The sequence below is a fragment of the Mixophyes fleayi genome, chromosome 1 (assembly GCF_038048845.1).
Source record: "Mixophyes fleayi isolate aMixFle1 chromosome 1, aMixFle1.hap1, whole genome shotgun sequence".
NCBI lineage: Eukaryota > Metazoa > Chordata > Amphibia > Anura > Limnodynastidae > Mixophyes > Mixophyes fleayi.
This window is the reverse complement of record NC_134402.1, coordinates 5792811-5817970: the sequence shown is the minus strand read 5'-3', so window position 1 is coordinate 5817970 and position 25160 is coordinate 5792811. Positions and strand designations below refer to the sequence as shown.

At 44.1% G+C, this 25160-nt stretch overlaps 1 protein-coding gene across 3 annotated transcripts in view; it reads left to right on the top strand.

Annotated features, from left to right (window-relative positions):
* HSPA12B (heat shock protein family A (Hsp70) member 12B) overlaps positions 1–20577 on the top strand; it is a 57839-nt gene extending 37262 nt beyond the window's left edge. For 2 of the 3 annotated variants that reach the window (XM_075185755.1, XM_075185671.1), the window contains 8 exons: positions 943–1047; positions 2787–2903; positions 3157–3328; positions 4109–4195; positions 7106–7210; positions 8601–8859; positions 12090–12193; positions 18654–20577. In XM_075185755.1, coding sequence (XP_075041856.1) covers positions 943–1047; positions 2787–2903; positions 3157–3328; positions 4109–4195; positions 7106–7210; positions 8601–8859; positions 12090–12193; positions 18654–19294 — 1590 coding nt within the window. In that variant the 3' untranslated portion in view covers positions 19295–20577. The remainder of the gene's footprint in view (positions 1–942; positions 1048–2786; positions 2904–3156; positions 3329–4108; positions 4196–7105; positions 7211–8600; positions 8860–12089; positions 12194–18653) is intronic. The other variant, XM_075185842.1, reaches the window with a different exon arrangement.
* Positions 20578–25160: the final 4583 nt, after the last annotated feature.

The following is a 25160-nucleotide window of genomic DNA, read 5'->3' as shown; positions in this document are numbered from 1 at the left end:
GCTTTTATTATCCTTCGTTCCTATGCAGATCCCAGTTCTTATTACTTAGGGGGGTCCTACGTGTGACATTACGGAGGGGTTCCTTCGTGTGACATTACGGAGGGGTTCCTTCGTGTGACATTACGGAGGGGGGTCCTTCGTGTGACATTACGGAGGGGGGGTCCTTCGTGTGACATTACGGAGGGGGGGTCCTACGTCAGATATTACGGAGGGGGGTCTTACGTGTGACATTACGGAGGGGTTCCTTCGTGTGACATTACGGAGGGGGGGGTCCTTCGTGTGACATTACGGAGGGGGGTCCTTTGTGTGACATTACGGAGGGGGGTCCTTCGTGTGACATTACGGAGGGGGGGGTCCTTCGTGTGACATTATGGAGGGGGGTCCTTCGTGTGACATTACGGAGGGGGGGTCCTTCGTGTGACATTATGGAGGGGGATCCTTTGTGTGACATTACAGAGGGGGGTCCTTCGTGTGACATTACGGAGGGGGGTTCTTTGTGTGACATTACAGAGGGGCGGGTCCTATGTGTGACATTGCAGAGGGGGGTCCTACGTGTGACATTACGGAGGGGTTCCTTCGTGTGACATTACGGAGGGGGGGTCCTTCATGTGACATTACGGAGGGGGGTCCTTTGTGTGACATTACAGAGGGGGGGGGTCCTACGTGTGACATTACGGAGGGGGGGGTCATACGTGTGACATTACGGAGGGGGGTCCTATGTGTGACATTACGGAGGGGGGGTCCTACGTGTGACGATACAGAGGGCGAAATGTTCATGGAATTGTTACAAATGCTCCTAATCTGAGGTTGGGCGCTGGACACTTGTTAGGTTTGGAGATCTATATATTCCTGGTTATCATGTCACTATATCCAGATAGTAATCTCTGTATAATAGGGAAGATGCCTCGGGTCTATCTATAACTATATGTTTTTGTCTCTCAGGACCTCACCATGAAGACGGAGCTGGAAGCGGTGAATGGGAAGAAGGTGCAGGCACTAGTGGTCTTTGCCCACGCCTTAAGATTCTTCAAGGAACACGCGGTACAGGTCAGTGTCACACGGTACAGGTCAGTGTCACGTGGTACAGGTCAGGGTCACGCGGTACAGGTCAGTGTCACGTGGTACAGGTCAGGGTCACGCGGTACAGGCAGTACAGGTCAGTATCACGCGGTACAGGTCAGTATCACGTGGTACACGCGGTACAGGTCAGTGTCACGCGGTACAGGTCAGTATCACGTGGTACAGGTCAGGGTCACGCGGTACAGGCGGTACAGGTTAGTGTCACGCGGTAGAGGTCAGTGTCACATGCTACAGGTCAGTATCACGCGGTACAGGTCAGGGTCACGTGGTACAGGCGGTACAGGTCAGTGTCACGCGGTAGAGGTCAGTGTCACGCGGTACAGTTCAGTGTCACGCGGTACAGGTCAGTGTTACGCGTTACAGGTCAGGGACACGCTAGAACATGTCTCCCAACTTCTTATCTCTAATAGATATGAATACTACACACAGAACAGGTATGAAACACGCTTGATTCCGGCCTGTAACATGGAGTCAGTGTACATGTGGATGTAGGGTTACATGTACCAGCGCAATTACTTTCCTTGTATTTCTTGTCTAGAAGGGGATTGTGGGTCCCCATGTGGTATACGTAGGATAAAAAGTGGAAATATTAGGCCACTGAATGATAACGTACAAACAATTATTGTAGAAGATAAAGCTGATATTTAAATATGTTTTTTTTCATCTGTATTCACAAAGTAAGAAGAAAATAGCAGGAAATAGGTTGTGTAACAATAGCTAATGTACACCATTAATATTTATATAAACCTTAATATAGCGCCTACATATTACACAGCGCTGTACAGAGATTATATTATAGTCACATCAGTCCCTGACCCAGTGGATTTTACAGTCTAAATAATTCTATACCACACACACACACACACACACAGATACACACACACTGACAGACCCACACACATAGACACACACAACGGGTTAATTTAGGCAGCAGCCAACTGATCTACCTGTTACAGCTCCCATTAGAAACTAGCTAAGCTCCTAGAACAAGGCAGATAGAGATCTTCACCTATAGCAGCCGCCTTTCCCGTAGAGCGTAATATGCTCACAGGTACTCAGATGTCGCCAGGTCTTATACTCAGAGTAGTAAGAGCTTATCTTAGTTACCAGGTATTGTTGGGTAATGAGACTAGGAGTAGTAGTACCCCAGGTGGCAGAGTAACCAGTAACGAATCATGTGGTCGAGGGCAGACAGCGAACAACTGAAGTCAGGGTCAAGCCAGAAGGTCAGGGCGGGCAGCTGGCAAGGAAGGTCCAAAGAACAAGCTAGGGGTGGAGATGGGTAGCAGCCAGGGATAAGCAGGGTCAGGCAACAGGTAGACAATCATAGGTATATGGTTTCAGCAACACAACAGGCAAACGTAATGCAGAGCAAAAGGCTATAACCGGCAGGGATGCTAAGCCCACCCAGGCATTTAAACTAATAGGGACCAATAGGAATGCTCCATTGGGAGCGGGCCCCCCACAGAGATTGGTGATTGTAGTCATACAACTGAACAATGTGTCCCGGCTGTGACAGCCAGCCGGACGGAAGAGGAATTCAGACTGATAGGACAGCGTCCAGGATACTAGTCAACAGCTGAGACAAGAACAGACTTAGCCACTGCGGCTCATACTGTCCTGGTGATAAAGTGTAATTATTCTATAAGGTCATGAAACACTAGTATTGCAGAGTTCATTCATGGATGGGTTTTTCTTGTAAACAGGAACTCAGGGACCAGTGCCCATCTCTGAATGAGAAAGAAGCCATCCGATGGGTGATAACAGTGCCCGCCATATGGAAGCAGCCCGCCAAGCAATTCATGAGAGAAGCCGCTTACTTGGTAATCTTTACATCTGTGATTGTCAGCAGTAACACAACGTCAGCCTACATCTGATAGAACATCACAATGGTGTATATTGTAGTCACACAGCTAAACAAAATGTCAGATTGAGCTGCGGAGAGTATAAAGCTGCCGAGGTGAAATTGAGGAGCTGCACCCTAAACTACACTCCATAGTCTGTGACTAGCATTAGCATCTATGGTGATTTGTTTCTGAAAGAATCGCCCTCACTCTGAGTCTTCTTAATTCCTAGGCCGGTTTGGTATCTCCAGAAAACCCAGATCAGCTCCTGATTGCGCTGGAGCCAGAAGCCGCCTCCATCTACTGCAGAAAGCTCCGTCTCCACCAGCTCATCGACCTCAGCTGCAAGGCGTTCTTCAATGGCTTCCCCTCCGACCAGAGCATTGACTCCAGCTTCAGACAAGGTGCGTAACCTTCTCACTGCCATCACCCACACAGAGCTCCTTACACCCGGCCACCGCAGATGTGGGGACTGTAAATATACTGTATATATAACCCCTAAAACAAACTCACAAAGCAGAAATTATACTTTAAACACATATTTACCTAACTGCGCTGCCAAAGGAAATCCCATCAACCTCAGCTGCAGGCAAAAGTACAGCACAGACCACTGGCAGTGAAAGGGTTAAACAGGATCTAAACATCTTTCATTCATATTAAGCCCCATATGATAATAGGGTGATTGGTAAAGTATTGGTATTAATTCCTCTGCTGCCCTCTAGTGGTAATAACGTGCACAGTAAAGGTGTTTGACGTTAAGGATGAGGGAATTCTCTGCAAAATTATATGCAAGTTTCACTAGAGAACAGGGCGTTCCTCTGAGACTTGTTCGCTTTCAAGAGTAGCAGGTTGTTAGTCACCATTGGACCCTGTCAAGATATCAAGTTACAGGTACCAAAATGTAGGGGTCCAAACTCAGAGGCCTGTTTCTATATCCAACTGTGAGAGAGAGAGGCATACACATAAATGTACCTCCTTCCCTAGTGCTCAAAACAAATGCCAGCAAAGAGGGGCTTTTACCTTGGTAGTAAGGTTATAGGACTTGTCCTATCCGTCTGTCAGTCCGTGTGTCGCCATAAAACAGGCCACACCCACCTGCATGAAACCGCTGATTGGGAAAGTGTGCCACAATGGTAAATACTATGAAGAGACTCTCCTCTAACCAATGTGTCCTTCCTTACCAGCAAGAGAGCAGCTTCGGAGATCTCGACACAGTCGGACATTTCTAGTTGAAACTGGGATGGGAGAGCTGTGGTCGGAGATGCAGGCAGGTAAGGGTTAATAACGTGTGGTCCTACAGGAGAACTAAACCGCTCTGATATATATATAAATATAGAATCTGACGGCAGATGAGAGCCGCTTGGCCCATCTAGTCTGACAAATTTTTAAACTATTGTAACTTCACACCCTATATGATCCTTTATTCTTAGTAAGGATATACTAAACACCATAAAATATCAGCGTTTCCCTGCTGCTTGTGGGTTGTAAAAACACCCAGTAGTCAATCTCAAATTATACTGTTAAGTGACTCTATGCACACACACTAAAATATCCAAAAACACCCAATAACAACATGTTTATGCTCCTTTGATGTGTTTGTATTTGGCGCTCGGCACTCGGCAGTGGGAATGAAGAAGGAATTCTTGCCCTATCCTTTCCCTGAGTATACCTTGCACTTAATCCTCTGTCCGGAGGGTCCTGGAACGCAAATTACTTACTGACTGCGGAATTAGTGGCGCTATATAAATAAATGATGATGATGTTGATGAGTGGATCAAAGCACCTTCAGTATAGCCTGTGCTGACGCATTTCGTCCTGTGGTCAAGGATTGGTGCCATCTCCTTTCTGCCTCTTTTTATAGTGTTAAAATTGGAATAACTTTATTGATGTTTCAAAAATAAAATCCTAACATTGCATGATTGCAATAATAAAACAATAAAACAAGAGTTATAATTCTCCTTTGTCATTTTAAATTGCTGTGCGTAGATATAAACAGAATCAAAATAAAATTAGGTATAAAATAATGTATATGTACATCATACATCAATAAAATTATTAAAATTTTAATAGTGTAAAAGGACTGTGTGACGTATCCTAAGGACTCGGATTGGGATAGCTGGTGCTCCCTCGCGGACACCTACCCGAAATTCCCAGGAATCGCTTCAGACTGACTATGAGTCAAGGTTGATGTTTTGTTATTCTCAGGAGATAAGTTGTGTTAAAGAGGCATTATAACCACTTATAATATGAGGATTAAAGGTTACATAAAAGTCATAAATAGACACAAGACCACCGAGGAGTTTCCCAGTCAGGGTGACCTCGCCCGACACCCGCCCGCCCAGCCTCCGGTCTCCTCTCCAGGCTGTACGTACCATCCAGCCAGCAGCTATAAAGTAGATATTGGCAGCTCTGTATAATGTGCAGTAAAACGTTTTTATGACACGCGTGTGTATTAACATGATGAGGTCAGTACTGTGGTGTTGCTGGAGCCGGATACTGAACAACGTGTTGGACACGGATCTAAAAATAAACTGTTATGTTGCCTCTGAGAGGAGAGCGTCTCACAATCCAGGAGACCTATAAACCTCCTGCAGCAAATTATTCAGAGATACTTGTGGGGCGAAGCAGAAGTGAGAGAGAGCCCGGCCTGTACACATCACATACTACATGTTACATGATGACACGTGAGCATCACATGACATAAAGGGGCAGATCATCATCACCATCATCAACATTTATTTATATAGCGCCAGCAGATTCCGTAGCACTTTACAATTGAGAACAAACATTAATAAGACAATACTGGGTAATACAGACAGACAGAGAGGTAAGAGAACCCTGCTCGCAAGCTTACAATCTATAGGACAATGGGAGTATGAAACACAAGGACATGTGCTACATCATATTGCACATTGGACCAGCTAGAATGCAAAGGTAAAAGTACTGACTGCGCTGTGTGTGGCAATGTTGGTCAGAGGGTTGTTGTCTTGTGTTAGCTGTGTAGAGAGTGGTAATAGGGGAGATTAAGAGAGTGGTAGAGGAATAATATAAGCTTGTCTGAAGAGGTGGGTTTTCAGAGAACGCTTGAAGGTTTGGAGACTAGAGGAAAGTTTTACTGATCATCGCGGAACATCGTGGCTGCGCACTATTACCATTTATACAGTAAAAAGTAACGCTCAATTTTACTGGCTTCTCCGCGGGGCGCAAGCAAAAGTGAGCGGATATTTCACCAATTTCACTGTTGCAGTGAATGGAAATTAGCAATAAAATATATTTTTAAATAGCACATCTGATGCCTACACACTGTGGAAGTGACCATCGTGTGCATTGTGCCATTACTGACGAACAGATTGCAGCTCAGGACCCAGGGCCTCATAGATATGGCTAATGAAGTCCATCAGTGATGTCTCTGCTTGCTTGTGATAGGCTACATTTTAATGGGTAATGGTTCAGCCCATTCAGCCCACAGTATGGCAGCTTCCACTGTGTGCGACAGATGCTCTTTAACTAACGGAGCTCTGTGTATGTCAGCGCCCCCTGGTGGACATGGTAATCAGTCACCTAATAGTACATAGGAGAAAGCTCTGACCCGGGGCTGCTGTTCACTTCCTTCCAGCAGGAAAGTTTCTGTCTTCCTATAATCTTATAAGTGCCGGCTCATTCTGGTCATTGGTGTGAGCCATAGACTATACCTTGCATGGTAGGAAGACAACATGGGATAATTTACATTATTCCAGGTTTATGGACCCATGTGAGGGCTTCACCTTTGGCTGTCTGCCAAGTCCTGCGCTGTATTTATGTTATGAGGGTGTCACTGTGTGTTAGAGGTCAGCAAGTCATGTAATTAGCAGGAGTCCAGTTAGTCCGCAGAGGATCCACTAAGCTGCTGCTCTGATGTGGGCTGCAGATCATAGATTGGAGTAGAGCTCACAGCATCCGTGGCCCATTATCTGTGTCCTGTCCTGGGTCTAGCGTTATAGGCATCAGTCAGTCACGGAATCAGATACCAATGTACTATACCTCCAGCCCCTGCCATATAAACCAAGGAGTGTCTAGCTCTACCTATGAAGGGTCCTGTCTGATCTTACAAGGGGCCACTCCTAACATTTTAACCTAAATTCTCTGTCTCCCATTTACTGTCCGGCCAGAGGCATCACGGTATCCATATCTTTGTGTTGTAGGGGACCGGTACATCGTGGCGGACTGTGGTGGAGGGACGGTGGATCTCACAGTCCATCAGATAGAACAGGCCCAGGGGACTCTTAAGGAACTATACAAGGCTTCAGGTGAGCTGATATACAATGTACGAGGCCCCAAGGTACCACGGTAATCCTTACAGAACTAGGCCCAGGATCACCGTGGTACATTACTAAATGACCAGGAAAGCCCATGATAACGTAATTATTTACCACTGGGTGCTGGATTGATAAATTTGCGCAAAAAGGAAAACGCACCAATGTTGTTTCCTTCCATATTTTCTATTTAAAAAAACAATAGAAAACCCTTGAAAAAAACACCATGAAAATCAGAATATTGTATTATTATTTAAAAGTGGATGAGATGTAAGAAAACAACATATTAGTGTCACGGAAATTGGAGTCATTGAAACTGGCAAAAGTGGAAGTAAAAGACTTTGGACGATATTGAAGGTTTGGGGAAAGCATTATTTTATAATAACCAACCAGAGACGGCAATAACAGAACAGACATCGGGAAACGTACCGCCTGTGGGTTTATCTAAGAGACCAGCCGTATTATCCTTGGATGTATAAGGTGATGAGACAACGCCCTAACGCTGGAGCTGTAGAGCTTACACTCCACAATAAATCAGCCCCTGCACATGATTAATATACCATATCCTTCTAGCCATGAAAATGGTCAGAGATTGTTAATAGCTACATGATATCTTCTTCAAGACATTTCACAATTAGATAAATAGACAGAAAAAAGGTTCGGGAAACAGGATGGGGAGAGGCCATCATCATTACAAGCAAATTATACTGTATTATGTACCATTTATAGTACCAGTCGAGTGACCCAGCACACCCACAAACCCATGTTCTTCCCTGAAGAACAGAGTGCGTACACGGAGATGCCTCAAACACGGCCTTTCAATCTGCTGGGTACTTATTATGTATTTCAGCACTTTATTTAGTCATTTAGTACATGCAACATCCACCCGGGTTGTGTGACGATGGCGGACATCACCAGTCCTGGCCACACACAAAGGTCAGTGAGATCCCTCAGCCGGAAGACCAATAAATATAATATAATCCCTACTATTAGTACTAAACAGAGGTATGCGGTCCAGGCTAGACATTCTTTTGTCGATATTCAGAAAGTCGACAACTTTAGGATGACAATTCTAATGTCGACAATCGAAATGCAGACAATATTCTATGGTTAGGGTAATCACCCTATTAATACTGTCTACATTTCAATTGTCGCCCTAATACTGTTTTATAATACTACCTAATAATACTGTCAATGTCATTATTGTCGACTTTTCAACCCTGTCTATTTTATGGTGTCGACCACATAAATGTCAGTCATGTAACTGTCAGGCTTATGTATCACATGCTAAACTAATGATGAAATGTAATTACATGAACTATAACAGGAGACTCAGTCCAGATATAAAACGGTGAATAACTGGGAATGTTCTCTGGCCGGACAGGTGGACCTTACGGGGCTGTTGGTGTGGACCTCGCCTTTGAGAAAATGTTGTGCAAGATTTTCAGTGAAGACTTCATCGAAACCTTTAAAGTCAAGCGTCCGGCAGCCTGGGTGGATCTGATGATCGCGTTTGAAGCCAGAAAGAGAACGGCGGCCCCACAGAGGTCCAACCACCTGAACATCTCCCTCCCCTTCTCCTTCATTGACTTCTACAGGAGACACAAGGGGCAGAACGTGGAGACTGCCCTGAGGAAGAGCAGGTGATGTGAGGGTGGATAGAGAAGTGTAAATGTTACAGGACCCTCAGGGGTGGAGCGTTAAGGAGGTGGGAACATCCCACCTGGACACTTGCTGTATAAAGGCGGACACTGACATCAGTCTAGTGCAGTGTTGGCTAACCTGTGACACTCCAGGTGTTGTGAAACTACAAGCCCCAGCATGCTTTGCCAATATATAGCAGTTTATTGCGAGAAGGGTATGCTGGGACTTGTAGTTTCACAACACCTGGAGTGTCTCAAGTCTAGTGTGACAGCTCCCAGATCAGGGTGGGGATCATGCTGACAGGTAATGAATATTTCAGTACCTGCCACAATACATCCAGGTGCTGTAACGTGATGTGTTCAGCCAGTGTAACACTGAGCACACACTGGGTGCCGGAGCCAGGGTCAGGTATCAGTCCGCTACATCCTTACTAATGCTATCACTCTTCTTATTGATCAGTGTGGTGTAATGTGTCATTAATTCTTCCCTCCATACACAGCTATCAATGAGTCCGCAGGGAACGATCTTCTCTCTTATGCGCTCTGATAATTTACTATTGATGCAGCTGATACTTATCCATTATTGACAGAGCGAGAGCGTAATGACTTCAGCGATGCAGGAAAACAGGGCACTGGCTGAGATTAATCCCAGCATCTGTCTAATACGGATCTGCAGTTATTCCAAAGCAGGGAACTCCGATAACGGGAAAATCATCAACAAGATTTATCTAATAAGATGTGGAAAATTCTATACAGTATAATGAGCTTTTGCAATGCAGTTCCTATAAGTCTGTGTTTCTCAAATCCAGTCCTCAGGACCCACTAACAGTGCAGGATTGCCAGGTGACCAGTGAAATAATTATACCACCTGCTACACTGTGTCAGTCAGTAATGAATACACCTGTGCTCCAGCAAGGAGATGTGGAAAACATGTACTGCTAGGGGGTCCTGAGGACTGGAGTTGTGAAACACTGCTATAAGTGATTCTTGTATTTTATAATGCTCATCTGCATTACTCTCTTATTCCTGCAGGTGTCACTGTTGTTTAAGGGACGTTACACCTACACAAGACTTTAACTTATTGGCATTTGCTAACTACATTGAATTTGAAAATATTTAAAATGACACCATCATCAAAATATCATTTACATTTATGTTAACACGTAGTGAGTAGAAATTAATAAAACAAGTCTACATTGTTACTGCATTGTGTGAGCTGCAGCTGTTTTTAGTGTTGCATCGGTCCCTTAATCTGAATTAAGGGACCTCTGAACTAGGGCCACAAGCAGCCATCTGAGCCTTTACCTGAGAGCCCGGTTTCTATCTGCTCTATAGTTAAAGCTGCCAATATGGATGCTGCAATTTTGTCCTTCATTTTGGTTGTAGGGTGCATGGGCTCAAAACGGGGATGTTCAGATATAATTGAGGCTGTTTTTACATCTGGTGGGGTGACTACATCTTATCCTGCGTGCGGTCATTGTGTCCTGTATCATACTGCCACAGTAATCTTTCAGCCTCATCGTTTCCAAATCCAGTGGCCGCAGGTGTCTGTGGGGACTGTGATTATGCGCTATTTATCAAGCTCCGAAATTCAGAGCTTGTCCTCCACAGCTAACACCCTATGAAGACAGCGTTATAACCAATGGGGACAGCCTCGCAGGACGGGGATCTTCTGATCCCTCCATGGCAGGATTGGTGCTCACCCCCAGCGCACATTCTTGCAAATTCGGATCTGCTGTCTCAGCACAACAATGTTAATATAGAGGCGCGTTATAAAATCTCTTAACAATGTGATAAAATCTAAACTAAACAAACCTCTTTATCAGTAATAAACCCACAGATTCCATCTACCTAGTTATATACACTATATGGACAAAAGTATTCAGACACTTGACTATTACTCCATCAGGCACTGTAATGACCTTGTATTCAAATACATATACTTTAATATGGAGTTTTGCAGTGATAACAGCTTCCTCTCTTCTTGGAAGGCTCCACAAAATGTTGGAGTGTTTGTCGGAATTTGTGTCCATTAATTCTATAGAGCATTTATGAGGTCAGGCACTGATGTTGGATGAGAAGGTCTGGCTCGCAATCTCTGTTCCAGTTCATCCCAAAGGTTTTTGATGGGGTTGAGTCCAGGGCCTTCCCCAAACTGTTTCCCACAAAGTTGGAAGCATAACATTGTCCAAAATTACTTAGTATGCTGAAGCATTAAGATTGCCCTTCACTGGAGATAAGGGGCCTAGCCCAAACCCTGAGTGACAGCCCCATATCATTATCCCTCCTCCACCAAACTTCACAGTTGGCGCAATGCAGTCAGGCAGGTAACGTTCTCCTGGCATCTGCCAAACCCAGACTCACCCATCTGACTGCCAAACAGAGAAGCGCGATTCATCACTCCACAGAACATGTTTCCACTGCTCCACAGTCCAGTGTCGGTGTGCTTTATACCACTCCATCATTGGTGATGTGAGGCTGCATGCAGCTTTTCGGCCATGGAAACACATTCCATTAAGATCCTGCCGCACAGATTTTGTGCTTACATCAATGCCAGTGGAAGTTCAGAACTCTTCAGCTTTGGAATCAGCTGAACATTCTTTTATGCACCATGGTCCTAAGAAGTCGTTGATCCCGCTGTGTGATTTTACGTGGTCTTCAGCTTCGTGGCTGAGTTGCTGTTGTTCCTAAACGCTTCCACTTTCTAATAATATCACTTACAGTTGACCATAGAATATCCAGCAGGGATGACATTTCACAAACCGTCTTGTTGCATAGGTGCCATCCTATCACAGTACCACGCTTGGTGTCACTGAGCTCTTCATAATGACCCACTTTGTATAACAAATGTTTGAAAATGGAGACTACATGACTGGTGCTGGATTTTATACAGCTCTGGCAATGGGTCTGATTGAAACACCTCAATTCAATAATTAACAGGTGTGGCCAAATACTTCTGTCCATATAGTGTATACCGTTTTAGTTGTCCTTATAGACTAATTACCAAGGGGCATCTCTATATCCAGAGGTGTTAACCACTGAGACAATGTCTTTTTGATGATCTGGGGACTATTTTGATTAAGAGGTTTTCTGATGTAATAATACAAACATAGCCAAACCATTAGCTCTTAGGCCCAGAATGCTCCATGTTTTTGATGTAGTATGATATGAACAATGTCTCCGTTTCCTGATAACTCCGTCGTCCGCTGACGTTTGTTTATTTCTCGCAGTGTGAACTTTGTGAAGTGGTCGTCCCAGGGGATGCTGCGGATGTCGTCCGAGGCCATGAATGAACTCTTCCAGCCCACAATCCAACAGATCGTCCAGCACATAGGTAAGATATATCATACAGCAGTACATTAAGTGACAATAAATACCTTTACCTGATGATATAAAGACATCTTGTGAGAATCATCACATAACATTTACTAAAACATCTAAAAAGGAACAGTGGGGGTGTTGCCCATAGCAACCAATCAGATTCTAGCTATCATGTTCTAGAAGGTACAAGATAAATAATAGCTAGTATCTGATTGGCTGCTATGGGCAACACATCCACTTTTCCTTTTAAGAAGTTTTAGTAAATCTACTTCTAGGACTTTTCCCCCTTCCTAGACTCCAGCTCATTATAACGTGCTGTACTGTTATAGCACATTATATTATAGATAATATAATACACACCTATGCTGCATCAGGCCATAGAGCTAGAACCAGGGGTCAGTGCTAAGCGTCAGGAGGGTAGCGCAGGATAGTGCCCGTAAAGTACAGATGGGAACTAATATGTGATTAGACGGGTAAAATAGAACTTGTGTGTGTACAACCTATGTTGCTGCTCCTCCCTCTCCCTTGCAGCATTGCTTATAGAACAAGAAATCCCCCCCTGAAGCGGGAGTATAGACTGTGCATCTGGGAAGATAGGCTGTAAATATGGATTCTGCAGCTGTCCAGAACTGAGGAGCAGGCGATGGATAGATGTGGGAAATAATTACTGTGATTGTCAATTCTGTGGATATCGAGAGGTTTAAAAGGAGCAAAGAACTTGGACAGGGCTGTAAACACATTATTCTTGTACAAGTACTAACAGGGTGTAATGTACAGATCCAAATAGAAATCAACCAGTTTAGTTTAGGTCATGGAAGTGGGGAGAAGGCCTCCATGTTATGTGCAGTTTCATTGTAGAGTTATAATATAAAATGCAAATAATACTTGTACAAAAATATATCTCCATTATTAAAGGGTAAGTGGTTTCTGGGGAGGGGCAAAACTACCCTCTCTTTTATCACAGTACCTCCGTGAAGCCAGTCTAAACCACTGATTGCAGGAGGAAGAGCAGTGTGATACATCCAATCACCGACGCTTCCTCCTGCACTCACTGTATTAGTACATCACTGACTGAGGGCACAACTAGCACACTGCCTCTCCCTTCTGGTACCCGTACTCCAGCTGTCAGTCCTCATACAGCTAATACAGTAACTGCAGGAGGAAGAGCAGTGTGTGATACATCCAATCAACCACGCTTCCTCCTGCAGTCACTGTACTAGTAACATCACTGACTGAGGGCACAACTAGCACACTGTCTCTCCCTTCTGGTACCCGTTCTCCAGCTGTCAGTCCTCATACAGCTAATACATTAACTGCAGGAGGAAGAGCAGTGTGATACATCCAATCACCCACGCTTCTTCCTGCAGTCACTGTATTAGTAACATCACTGACTGAGGGCACAACTAGCACACTGCCTCTCCCTTCTGGAACCCGTACTCCAGCTGTCAGTCCTCATACAGCTAATACAGTAACTGCAGGAGGAAGAGCAGTGTGTGATACATCCAATCACCCACGCTTCCTCCTGCACTCACTGTATTAGTAACATCACTGACTGAGGGCACAACTAGCACACTGCCTCTCCCTTCTGGAACCCGTACTCCAGCTGTCAGTCCTCATACAGCTAATACAGTAACTGCAGGAGGAAGAGCAGTGTGTGATACATCCAATCAACCACGCTTCCTCCTGCAGTCACTGTACTAGTAACATCACTGACTGAGGGCACAACTAGCACACTGCCTCTCCCTTCTGGAAACCGTACTCCAGCTGTCAGTCCTCATACAGCTAATACTGTAACTGCAGGAGGAAGAGCAGTGTGTGATACATCCAAGCAACCACGCTTTCTCCTGCAGTCACTGTACTAGTAACATCACTGACTGAGGGCACAACTAGCACACTGCCTCTCCCTTCTGGTACCCGTACTCCAGCTGTCAGTCCTCATACAGCTAATACAGTAACTGCAGGAGGAAGAGCAGTGTGTGATACATCCAATCACCCACGCTTCCTCCTGCACTCACTGTATTAACAACTTCATTGACTGAGAGCACAAGTAGGACACTAACCTCTCCCTTCTGGGACCTGTACTCCATCTGTCAGTCCTCATACAGCTAATACAGTAACTGCAGGAGGAAGAGCAGTGTGATACATACATCCAATCACCCACGCTTCTTCCTGCAGTCACTACTGTATTAACAACTTCACTGACTGAGAGCACAATTAACATACTTCCTTTCCTCTTCGGGACCCGTATTCCAGCTGTCAGTCCTCATGCAGCTAATACAGTAACTGCAGGAGGAAGAGCAGTGTGATACATCCATCCAAGGAGTAAGGACACTTCCTCTCCCTTCCAGGACCCACACTGCAGCTGTCCGTTCTCATGCAGCTATTAGAGTGACTGCAGGAGGGAGCCCAGGTGATTGACTCTACAAGATGTACTGGGGAGTGAGGAGAGCGAACAGGAGCAGGTTAAGAAGCAGAGATGAGGTCAGACCCTCCTATGTGCCACCCCTAGATGTGAGTTGTCTGAGCTGAAGGTCTTACTTTGCATCATGGTAGTCTGGTTCCAGACAGAGAACAGTACTAGGGGGTGGGAAAGCTTGGACTAATTTCCTTCCAAAATTACTTTATTGGATCTTGTGCAGAAGTGGTAATAAAACAGCATTCACGAGCGCTGTATTTAATCCATAAATCAGCAGAAAAATTAATCATTATTAATTGAGGATATTAATTAAATAAATGGTTCCAGCTCTCTCTCTCTGTGAACAAGCAGTCTGTGTGGAAGATGAATTGTATTCTGCTGTGGTGTCCCGGGTGGGATTACACAATGATCCATCAGTCAGGTCCCACCGGAGATGTAACAGATACAGATTATTTACGGCTCCAGTGAAGCGTCTTCCTCCTGTGCACTTGGTGTCATTAATAATGAATTGGAAGCCCCAGAGCGAGTGTGCAGGAATTATACACAGAGCTACAATAGGATCTTACACAATTCAGGGATTAAGCTGAATGATTATCTCCATAGTCTGTCGGCAGAATGATGAGACCTAAATGCTTCTTTGTATCAGCGAGGCGGGGAGTGTAATGATTTAGGGGGATTTACAGGTAATAGACAAAGTAATTGGAACATATCTGCAGCTGAGAAGCAAAACAAGAATTCCAAACATAAAATTACATTGAGAGACGGTTCAGGAGAGGGATAAACAGGAAGCCAAGTACACGTCAACCGCGAAGATTAAGTCAGATATGATCCTATGTATGTAACTGAAATAGACAGTAAAAACCACCATGCTACATTATTATGTATATATATATATATATATATATATATATATATATATATATATATATACACGTTCTTTATGTATTTATGTTGGTTACTGAGTTAAATACTCTCCGACACTCCTCTGCCGGAGAAAACTGTTGTAGGGGGAGGAGCTTCTCTCTCTGAGCAGGCAGAGTTTGAGTGACAGCTAGGCAGACCTGCTGTGCAGAAATACTCTGTGCTGATTGGGTCATTCATACACAGGGGTGTCAGTGATGCATACATATTCAGGTTTTTGACTTGTAGGAGATCACATCTGGATCCTTCTTGTCCTACAAAATTTACCTCTGCTGGTCTTTAAGACGTCCCATAAGCTGTCAGCAGAAGCAGTAAAGTTTAGAAAACAATGAACTTATTCCTCAGATAAGTAGTATCGTACCTCTATGTTCTTATGTGGCCTGTGTGCATCAGTGGATGAAATACACAGTCCCGGTATACCCCCAGCAATCAGTGTGGATCTTTCGGCCATGTGAGACCCCCTATACATCTGAGAACAGTGACCCCTCCACTACAGTCACTGCCATCACCAATCGCAGCCGTGTTGGGGGTGATTATAGGCAGACACCCGTACAGAATCTATATACCGAGATGTTATTTTATATAAGAATAAGCAGGACCTTGTTTTATTGTTGGATGAAATAATTTACTCGAATCCCCAACAATACCGTGTGCCCTGCCATTTCTCCAACATTCCTGTCGTCCGGATATTCCAGGGATCGGTGGTCTTACCTGATAGGTTGGATTACACCTGTCCCATCCGCTGGAATCTAAACTGCAGCAATACAAACATAGGGGACTACATTCTGGGAATCACACAAACCACTGGGATGGATGAAAACATCTCTCTCCCAAACATTGTAGGGGGGGGATATAAGACCCAAACCTGTGTGCTGTCCCCACTTTTCATATGCCCAGTGCCCTCATATCATCCTGATTACTAGACAGCAGGAGGCCATAATGGATGGAGATATATATATATATATACAGACTTCATGTTGTAAAAGACAAAATGGGTAATGTTCCCAGTCTTGTATAATGTAATAGTAGAGCTCAGATAGGTGTCTTTTATAGTGTACTATCCCGCAGCATCTTTATGCTAGATTTAAATCTCTTTATCTGTCACAATCATACCCCCTCTGTCACTGCTTAATGCTTCTATCCCCCATTTATCTAGAATAAATACATGGAAAGGATTAAACTCAAATTTAGCCGAATGCAACATATTTATAATATATGGGATAATGTATTGTAAATTATAACAATATTATAACTCGTAGATGAATTCTGTGACCACATCAACACCGATTTACAGTAGGTGGAGTGCTGGTCCTTATAACACACGTATATAACGTCCTAATGGAGACTGAAGTGATGAGATCACAATTTACCAGTTATAAGCAATGACATCAGCTCAGTGTGTACAGACGTTATATACAGGGGTTATATATGTATTAGCATCTCAGGTGTGTAACGGGAACAGTCTGTTGCCCTAGGCCCGGGCCTGTAAGTGTGAAACGTGGTTAGTGTAAGAGACGTGAGCGACACCATCATAGGTGATGTCTCAGGCAGGAGAACGTCTAGGCCAGTGGTTCCCAAACTGTGCGCCGTGGCTCACTGAGGTGCCTCGTGATCTCACTAGGGTGCCTCGGTGATCTCACTGAGGTGCCTCGGTGATCTCACATGGTGCCTCGGTGATCTCACTAGGGTGCCTCGGTGATCTCACTGAGGTGCCTCGGTGATCTCACAAGGGTGCCTCGGTGATCTCACTGAGGTGCCTCGGTGATCTCACTGAGGTGCCTCGGTGATCTCACATGGTGCCTCGGTGATCTCACAAGGGTGCCTCAGTGATCTCACAAGGGTGCCTCGGTGATCTCACTAGGGTGCCTCGGTGATCTCACAAGGGTGCCTCGGTGATCTCACAAGGGTGCCTCGGTGATCTCACAAGGGTGCCTCGGTGATCTCACAAGGGTGCCTCGGTGATCTCACAAGGGTGCCTCGGTGATCTCACTAGGGTGCCTCGGTGATCTCACATGGGTGCCTCGGTGATCTCACATGGGTGCCTCGGTGATCTCACAAGGGTGCCTCGGTGATCTCACATGGGTGCCTCGGTGATCTCACAAGGGTGCCTCGGTGATCTCACATGGGTGCCTCGGTGATCTCACAAGGGTGCCTCGGTGATCTCACAAGGGTGCCTCGGTGATCTCACAAGGGTGCCTCGGTGATCTCACATGGGTGCCTCGGTGATCTCACAAGGGTGCCTCGGTGATCTCACATGGGTGCCTCGGTGATCTCACAAGGGTGCCTCGGTGATCTCACATGGGTGCCTCGGTGATCTCACAAGGGTGCCTCGGTGATCTCACTAGGGTGCCTCGGTGATCTCACAAGGGTGCCTCGGTGATCTCACTAGGGTGCCTCGGTGATCTCACATGGGTGCCTCGGTGATCTCACATGGGTGCCTCGGTGATCTCACAAGGGTGCCTCGGTGATCTCACAAGGGTGCCTCGGTGATCTCACATGGGTGCCTCGGTGATCTCACAAGGGTGCCTCGGTGATCTCACATGGGTGCCTCGTGATCTCACAAGGGTGCCTCGGTGATCTCACAAGGGTGCCTCGGTGATCTCACAAGGGTGCCTCGGTGATCTCACATGGGTGCCTCGGTGATCTCACAAGGGTGCCTCGGTGATCTCACAAGGGTGCCTCGGTGATCTCACATGGGTGCCTCGGTGATCTCACAAGGGTGCCTCGGTGATCTCACATGGGTGCCTCGGTGATCTCACATGGGTGCCTCGTGATCTCACTAGGGTGCCTCGTGATCTCACTGGGGTGCCTCTGTGATCTCACAGGGGTGCTTCGGCCAGGGCCAGTGGTAAGCAAGGAGGGGGACTACTTGGTAATTATTTGGGCTTAGGGGTGCCTTGAACTGAAAAAGTTTGGGATCCACTGGTCTAGGCCATCCTGCCGGTTATCTGTACATAACAGCCATAGACACTGGACAGTGTGTCCACCCTCACCTTCAGCATTTATCTAGGAACAAACTATTATTTCGGGGACAGATGGGAATAATGCTGGTTATAGAACAACTCTATGGAAGGAGGAATGTTCTTGCTTTATGTTGTAAATAATGACATCATTGGTTTTATCTTCTTATTTGTAGAGGACCTCATGAATAAACCTGAGGTGAAGGGCATCAAGTATCTCTTCCTGGTGGGTGGCTTTGCCGAGTCACCAATGTTGCAGAATGCTGTCCAGTCGGCTTTCAGCGAGGTCTGTCGGGTCATCATCCCTCAAGATGTTGGTCTAACAATACTCAAGGGAGCCGTTCTGTTTGGCCTGGACCCAACCATCGTGAGGGTGAGGCGCTCGCCCCTGACCTATGGGGTTGGTGTCCTTAACAAGTTTGTGGAAGAGAAACACCCAAAAGAAAAACTCCTTGTTAAAGAGGGAAAGAATTGGTGCACAGATATCTTCGACAAGTTTGTGTCCGTGGACCAGTCGGTGGCCCTCGGTGACATTGTGCAGCGGAGCTACTGCCCGGCACGACTTGGTCAACGTAAAATCATCATCAACATTTATTGCTCTTCTACGGATGACGTGGTGTACATTACCGATCCCGGCGTCAGAAAGTGCGGAACCATCAACCTGGACTTGCCGGACATCAACGAGGCCAACGGGAAGATACTTCGCCGGGAGATTAAGGCCAGCATGCAGTTTGGAGACACGGAGATCAAGGTAACTGCCATGGACGTGAAAACTTCAAAGACTGTCCGAGCTGCCATTGATTTCCTTTCCAACTGATGGCAAATGTAACGCGAGACGGAACTCCCAGCACTTGAGAACAATTGACAGAGCACCCGAAACACAGATATACATCTCATAAAGTAATATTATCATTACTTAATATATCTGAAGGGACACTAGCTATGATTCATTACTGTTTCACCAATTACCACCTCTCCATGTCAACACAATGGCAGTAAATACTGTTAACAATGTTATATAGCTTTAATCCTCATGTCGGGCATCAAACTGTCTGACGGGATTATTTAGTTAAACTTCTGTATAAACAACAGCTGTATTTTCATTAGTGAGAGGAAGATGGTGGCGTAAATGGAATCTTTGTGATCCCGCGCTACATTTACTTACCAGAGCGTATGGGCGAGCGCAGCGGATTTAATTATGGTCCAATGTGTTTATCTGCTGCGGTATAACAAGTTTCTTGTCTTGGTGCAACTTCTTGTGGGATTCTCAGCCTAGATGGCAGTGGCCATTGTGGAAAATATAAACGCCTCAAAGTCCGCAAATATCACTTTAGAACCTTTCCTTCCATTAATTCAGCTTTTACATTTTTCACCTAAAATTCTGCACATTTGAGCCATTACATTTGTCGCTATTGTATATTTTACTGTTTTTACTTATTTTAATGCCTGGAAAGTGTGAAAGGCATCTAATACCAGTCTTCACCTCCTGCGGGCGCATGTAAGATACAAGTCTGCTTGGGGTGGATGTGTCACATGATCACCTGACACCCTCAGCTCATGCGCAATAAGTTGTTTGACATCTGCTGCATTTGTGGAACTGCCGCCACATTTTACTTCTGATGGAATCTTTACAAGCACAATTTTCCCAGTTATATATTTGATGCAAACGTCTTACACCTTCCTACCCCACTTTTTGTCATGTCCGTTACTTCACACGTTCTCCATTGGGCGTAATTCCACAAAGATAAAATCACCCCTGTTACTTAATGATCCCCCTTAACTATAAACTACTGAGGAATGTGTGTATCCCACTAAACGTGGCACTTCTCGTCTGTAACTAATACATTATCCATCATCAGCTTCCTAACCCCCCAGCTACGGGCAATAGGAGTCGTCACTGTTAATCAAATTTGAACCCTTTTACAGTCCCCGCCGACGCCAGTGTTTCCCTGAGAACCCTTTATAAGGAAATGTACTCAAATTTTATTTTTTTACTTGTAACCAAATATTTTCTTGCCAGATGTTATGTATTATTGGTTCTGTGTACTATGTACGGAATGTATGCCTTGACTTAAATAAACCTCTATAATCCTTCACAAAGACGTGGTTCATTCACAGTGTACTACAATGTTGTTGGATGACGTCAGGAATGCGGTACTGGGACACTTGTTCATAGGGACCTAGTTATTGTAGAGTGAAACGCGCTATAAGCTGGCTGATACACCGTGATAGGCTTCCCTGCTATTGCCCGTGGTAGCCCCTTGCTGGCAGTAATATTTGTCAGATTTCCCCAGGGATAAGCTGTTTTTACGTTTTTAAATATATTTTTTACTTTTTGTCTGGGATTTGCATGAGTGGGCAGCCGGGTCTCCCACTGGCACATTCCCTCAGACTGGCCAACGCAAAGCGATACGTTAACTCTTAACGCGCCCAGTATTGATGATTATCGCTCAGTGATATTGTATTTTGCTGCAATAGGCGATTTTCTCTGGTAGCGATAAGCAGCGTTACCACTGAATATCAGCAATAGACCCACAAGATAAAGCCAGCACTCAAACTCTAATGTTAGAGTAATGGGTCCGTCATGTTTTTTTTTACATCTAAAATCTTTCATTCCTCATACTTATTTTGCCATAATTGAATTATAGGTTGAAATTGTTTCCTAGAACTTTTACATTATTTGATACCTGACAGAATGTTTGGAAAGGATTTTTTGGTCAGAACAAGTCCCAATTTTTCACTTAAAACTTCAACATCCCTGCTTGGAAAATCAGGATAAATTAGGCCATGCCCTTGATCCACCATAATCACCAGACGTTATATAATGACTTCGCTCTGTGCATCCATGGTAAGGTCCTGTATCTGATGTGCCAGTACAGAGGACACAACAATGGGTTCCCGTCCTATATCAACTTCTTGCTCTAAGTGGAAAGATAATTGCCAATCCAGATGGGGACCAGAAAGACAACAGAAAATATTTTGTTAGCAGAAAAGAATCGACAGATCCATCAAGTTTTTCTATTTGTTACATGGTCCCAGCTGTGCAGTTCTATCTTCAATGTTCTTTTATCTAAATTAAAGGCATAAAAAGCTACTTGTCACATCTCCTAACTATTGGTGAATGTCTGAGATAGGTCAAAAAGTTCAAATAATAAAGCACAGCATGCCTCTTCTTCTACAAATGAACACACAATCATTCATCCAGCACTTATTTATATGCCAGCAGAACAACGCCTGAATTAAATAGAAAAAAATCACAAGCTTCAATCCAAAAGAAATTATATGTTTTGAGATAGGACTGACTAATCGGACACAACCCAGGTCTCTGCTCAGTGGTGTATACAGCAGTTGTTAAAATGAATGCTCTGGGCCCTGCAGATTTAATAGAAAGTAGTCACTACACACCAGTGTACAGTAATATATAGATATATAATATAATATATATAAAACTAACATTACAGCCCATACAAACATACATGGATATTCTGCCCTGGTCCCTGACATATTGGACGACATTTAAGAAAACTACTCTCCAGATAAACTGTCCTGTAACCCAAGGTGAACAATGAGAGTGCATTGCCTGGTAGCTAGTATATAATACAGAGTTCATTGCCTGGTGGCTAGTATATAATACAGAGAGTATTGCATGGTGGCTAGTATATAATACAGAGTGCATTGCCTTGTGGCTAGTAAATAATACAGAGTGCTTTGTCTGGTGGCTACTATATAATACAGAGTGCATTGTCTGGTGGCTACTATATAATACAGAGTGCATTGCCTGGTGGCTAGTATATAATACAGATTGCATTGCCTGGTGGCTAGTATATAATACAGAGAGCATTGCCTAGTGGCTACTATATAATATAGAGTGCATTACCTGGTGGCTATTATATAATACAGAGAGCATTGCCTGGTGGATAGTATATAATACAGAGTGCATTACCTGGTGGCTATTATATAATACAGAGTGCATTACCTGGTGGCTAGTATAGAATACAGAGTGCTTTGTCTGGTGGCTAATATATAATACAGAGTGCATTGCCTAGTGGCTATTATATAATACAGAGTGCATTGCCTGGTGGATAGTATATAATACAGAGTGCATTACCTGGTGGCTATTATATAATACAGAGTGCATTGCCTGGTGGATAGTATATAATACAGAGTGCATTACCTGGTGGCTATTATATAATACAGAGTGCATTACCTGGTGGCTAGTATAGAATACAGAGTGCTTTGTCTGGTGGCTAATATATAATACAGAGTGCATTGCCTAGTGGCTAGTATATAATACAGAGAGCATTGCCTAGTGGCTAGTATATAATACAGAGTGCATTGCCTAGTGGCTAGTATATAATACAGAGAGCATTGCCTGCTGGCTGGTATGTAATACAGAGAGCATTGCCTAGTGGCTAGTATATAATATCATTTATTTATATAGTGCCAGCAAATTGCGTAGCGCTTTTAATATAGAGCATTGCCTAGTGGCTAGTATATAATACAGAGTTCATTGCCTGGTGGCTAGTATATAATACAGAGTGCATTACCTGGTGGCTAGTATATAATAAAGAGAGCATTGTCTGGTGGCTAGTATATAATACAGAGTGCATTGCCTGGTGGCTAGTATATAATACAGAGTTCATTGCCTGGTGGCTAGTATATAATACAGAGTGCATTACCTGGTGGCTAGTATATAATAAAGAGAGCATTGTCTGGTGGCTAGTATATAATACAGAGAGTATTGCCTGGTGGCTAGTATATAATACAGAGTGCATTGCCTGGTGGCTAGTATATAATACAAAGTGCATTGCCTGGTGGCTAGTAAATAATACAGAGTGCTTTGTCTGGTGGCTACTATATAATACAGAGTGCATTGTCTGGTGGCTATTATATAATACAGAGTGCATTACCTGGTGGCTAGTATAGAATACAGAGTGCTTTGTCTGGTGGCTACTATATAATACAGAGTGCATTGCCTAGTGGCTAGTATATAATACAGAGAGCATTGCCTAGTGGCTAGTATATAATACAGAGAGCATTACCTGCTGGCTGGTATGTAATACAGAGAGCATTGCCTAGTGGCTAGTATATAATATAATTTATTTATATAGTGCCAGCAAATTGCGTAGCGCTTTTAATATAGAGCATTGCCTAGTGGCTAGTATATAATACAGAGTGCATTGTCTGGTGGCTAGTATATAATACAGAGAGCATTGTCTGGTGGCTAGTGTATAGTACAGAGAGCATTGCCTGGTGGCTAGTATATAATACAGAGTGCATTGCCTGGTGGCTAGTATATAATACAGAGTGCATTGTCTGGTGGTTAATATATAATACAGAAGGCATTGCCTGGTAGCTCTATTATATACCAACCACCAGGCAATGCTCTCTGTATTATATCCTAGCCAATTGCCTTGTGACTAGTTTATAATACAGAGTGAATTGCCTGGTGACTAGGATAAAATACAGTGTGCATATTCTGGTGGCTAGTATATAATACAGAGTGCACTGGCTGGTGACTGGTATATAATACAGAGTGTACTGGCTGGTGACTGGTATATTATACAGAGGGCATTGCCTGATGCCTAGCATATAATACAGAGGGCATTGCCTGGTGACTGGTATATAATACAGAGTGCACTGGCTGGTGACTGGTATATAATACAGAGGGCATTGCCTGGTGGCTAGTATATAATAGAGTTAATTGCCTCGTGACTAGTGTACAATACAGTGTGCATGTTCTGGTGGCTGGTACAGAAGGCTGCTCCATTGCCTCTGCCTTCCTGTGGTCCTTACGGAATTACACTATAACAGCAATATAATGACTTTGAATTCTAGTCAATGTTTCTGATTAGAAATGTAGTCACCGTGTCAGTGACAGACTATATGCTGCAGAGGAAACGTGAGCATCCCTTTTATTTGAAGAAAGATCTTCCACAAGTGATAAATAATTCTCTGACAAGGAAACAGCTGAAGAGAACATTCTGTTTTCACGCTCACATCTATTTGCATTGTGTCTAATTACTTTCCATAAAGTAGAACAAACACATTTTCTATCAATCAACATCTGATTTAAAGTACAATATGCAGATAACGGGGCTTATTCATCAAGGTGGCCAATGACAAGTACAGGAACAGGGGTTGGGTTGTATTACAGTAACTAATGAAATAAATGGGGGGTGAGAAGGTATGGGCAAATACACAAATCTACAAGACTCCAATAGCCACTATAAAGCTAGGAAGTAAAATAAAAACAGGCAAATCAGGTAATGCTGCTATGTACAAAGTCTGCAGAGACATGAAGATTAGATGGTCAGAGGTGGCTGATAGACACATGAAGAATGAGGGTGCTATAAGCTCCTTCTATACAACGTGACAATAACATACCCTCCATACATTCCATGCAGTGATTGGCCTTCAGGGGGGGCTTTGGGTACATCTGCAATGAAACAGACTCATTTACAAATCACAGGATTCTATTATCTCGTCTCCACTCTCGTATAACGTCTCATGGTCTCATCTCCCAACTGAACAGTTAATCACATTCAGTAATTATATATCTACTATTCACAATATAATAAAATAACCTATCCTCTATTTATTAATCTCCAAGTAATGAATGATATAATAAGGAATGAATTATCTAATGATTCCAGATGGATTCCTTGTCCAGTATAAATGAC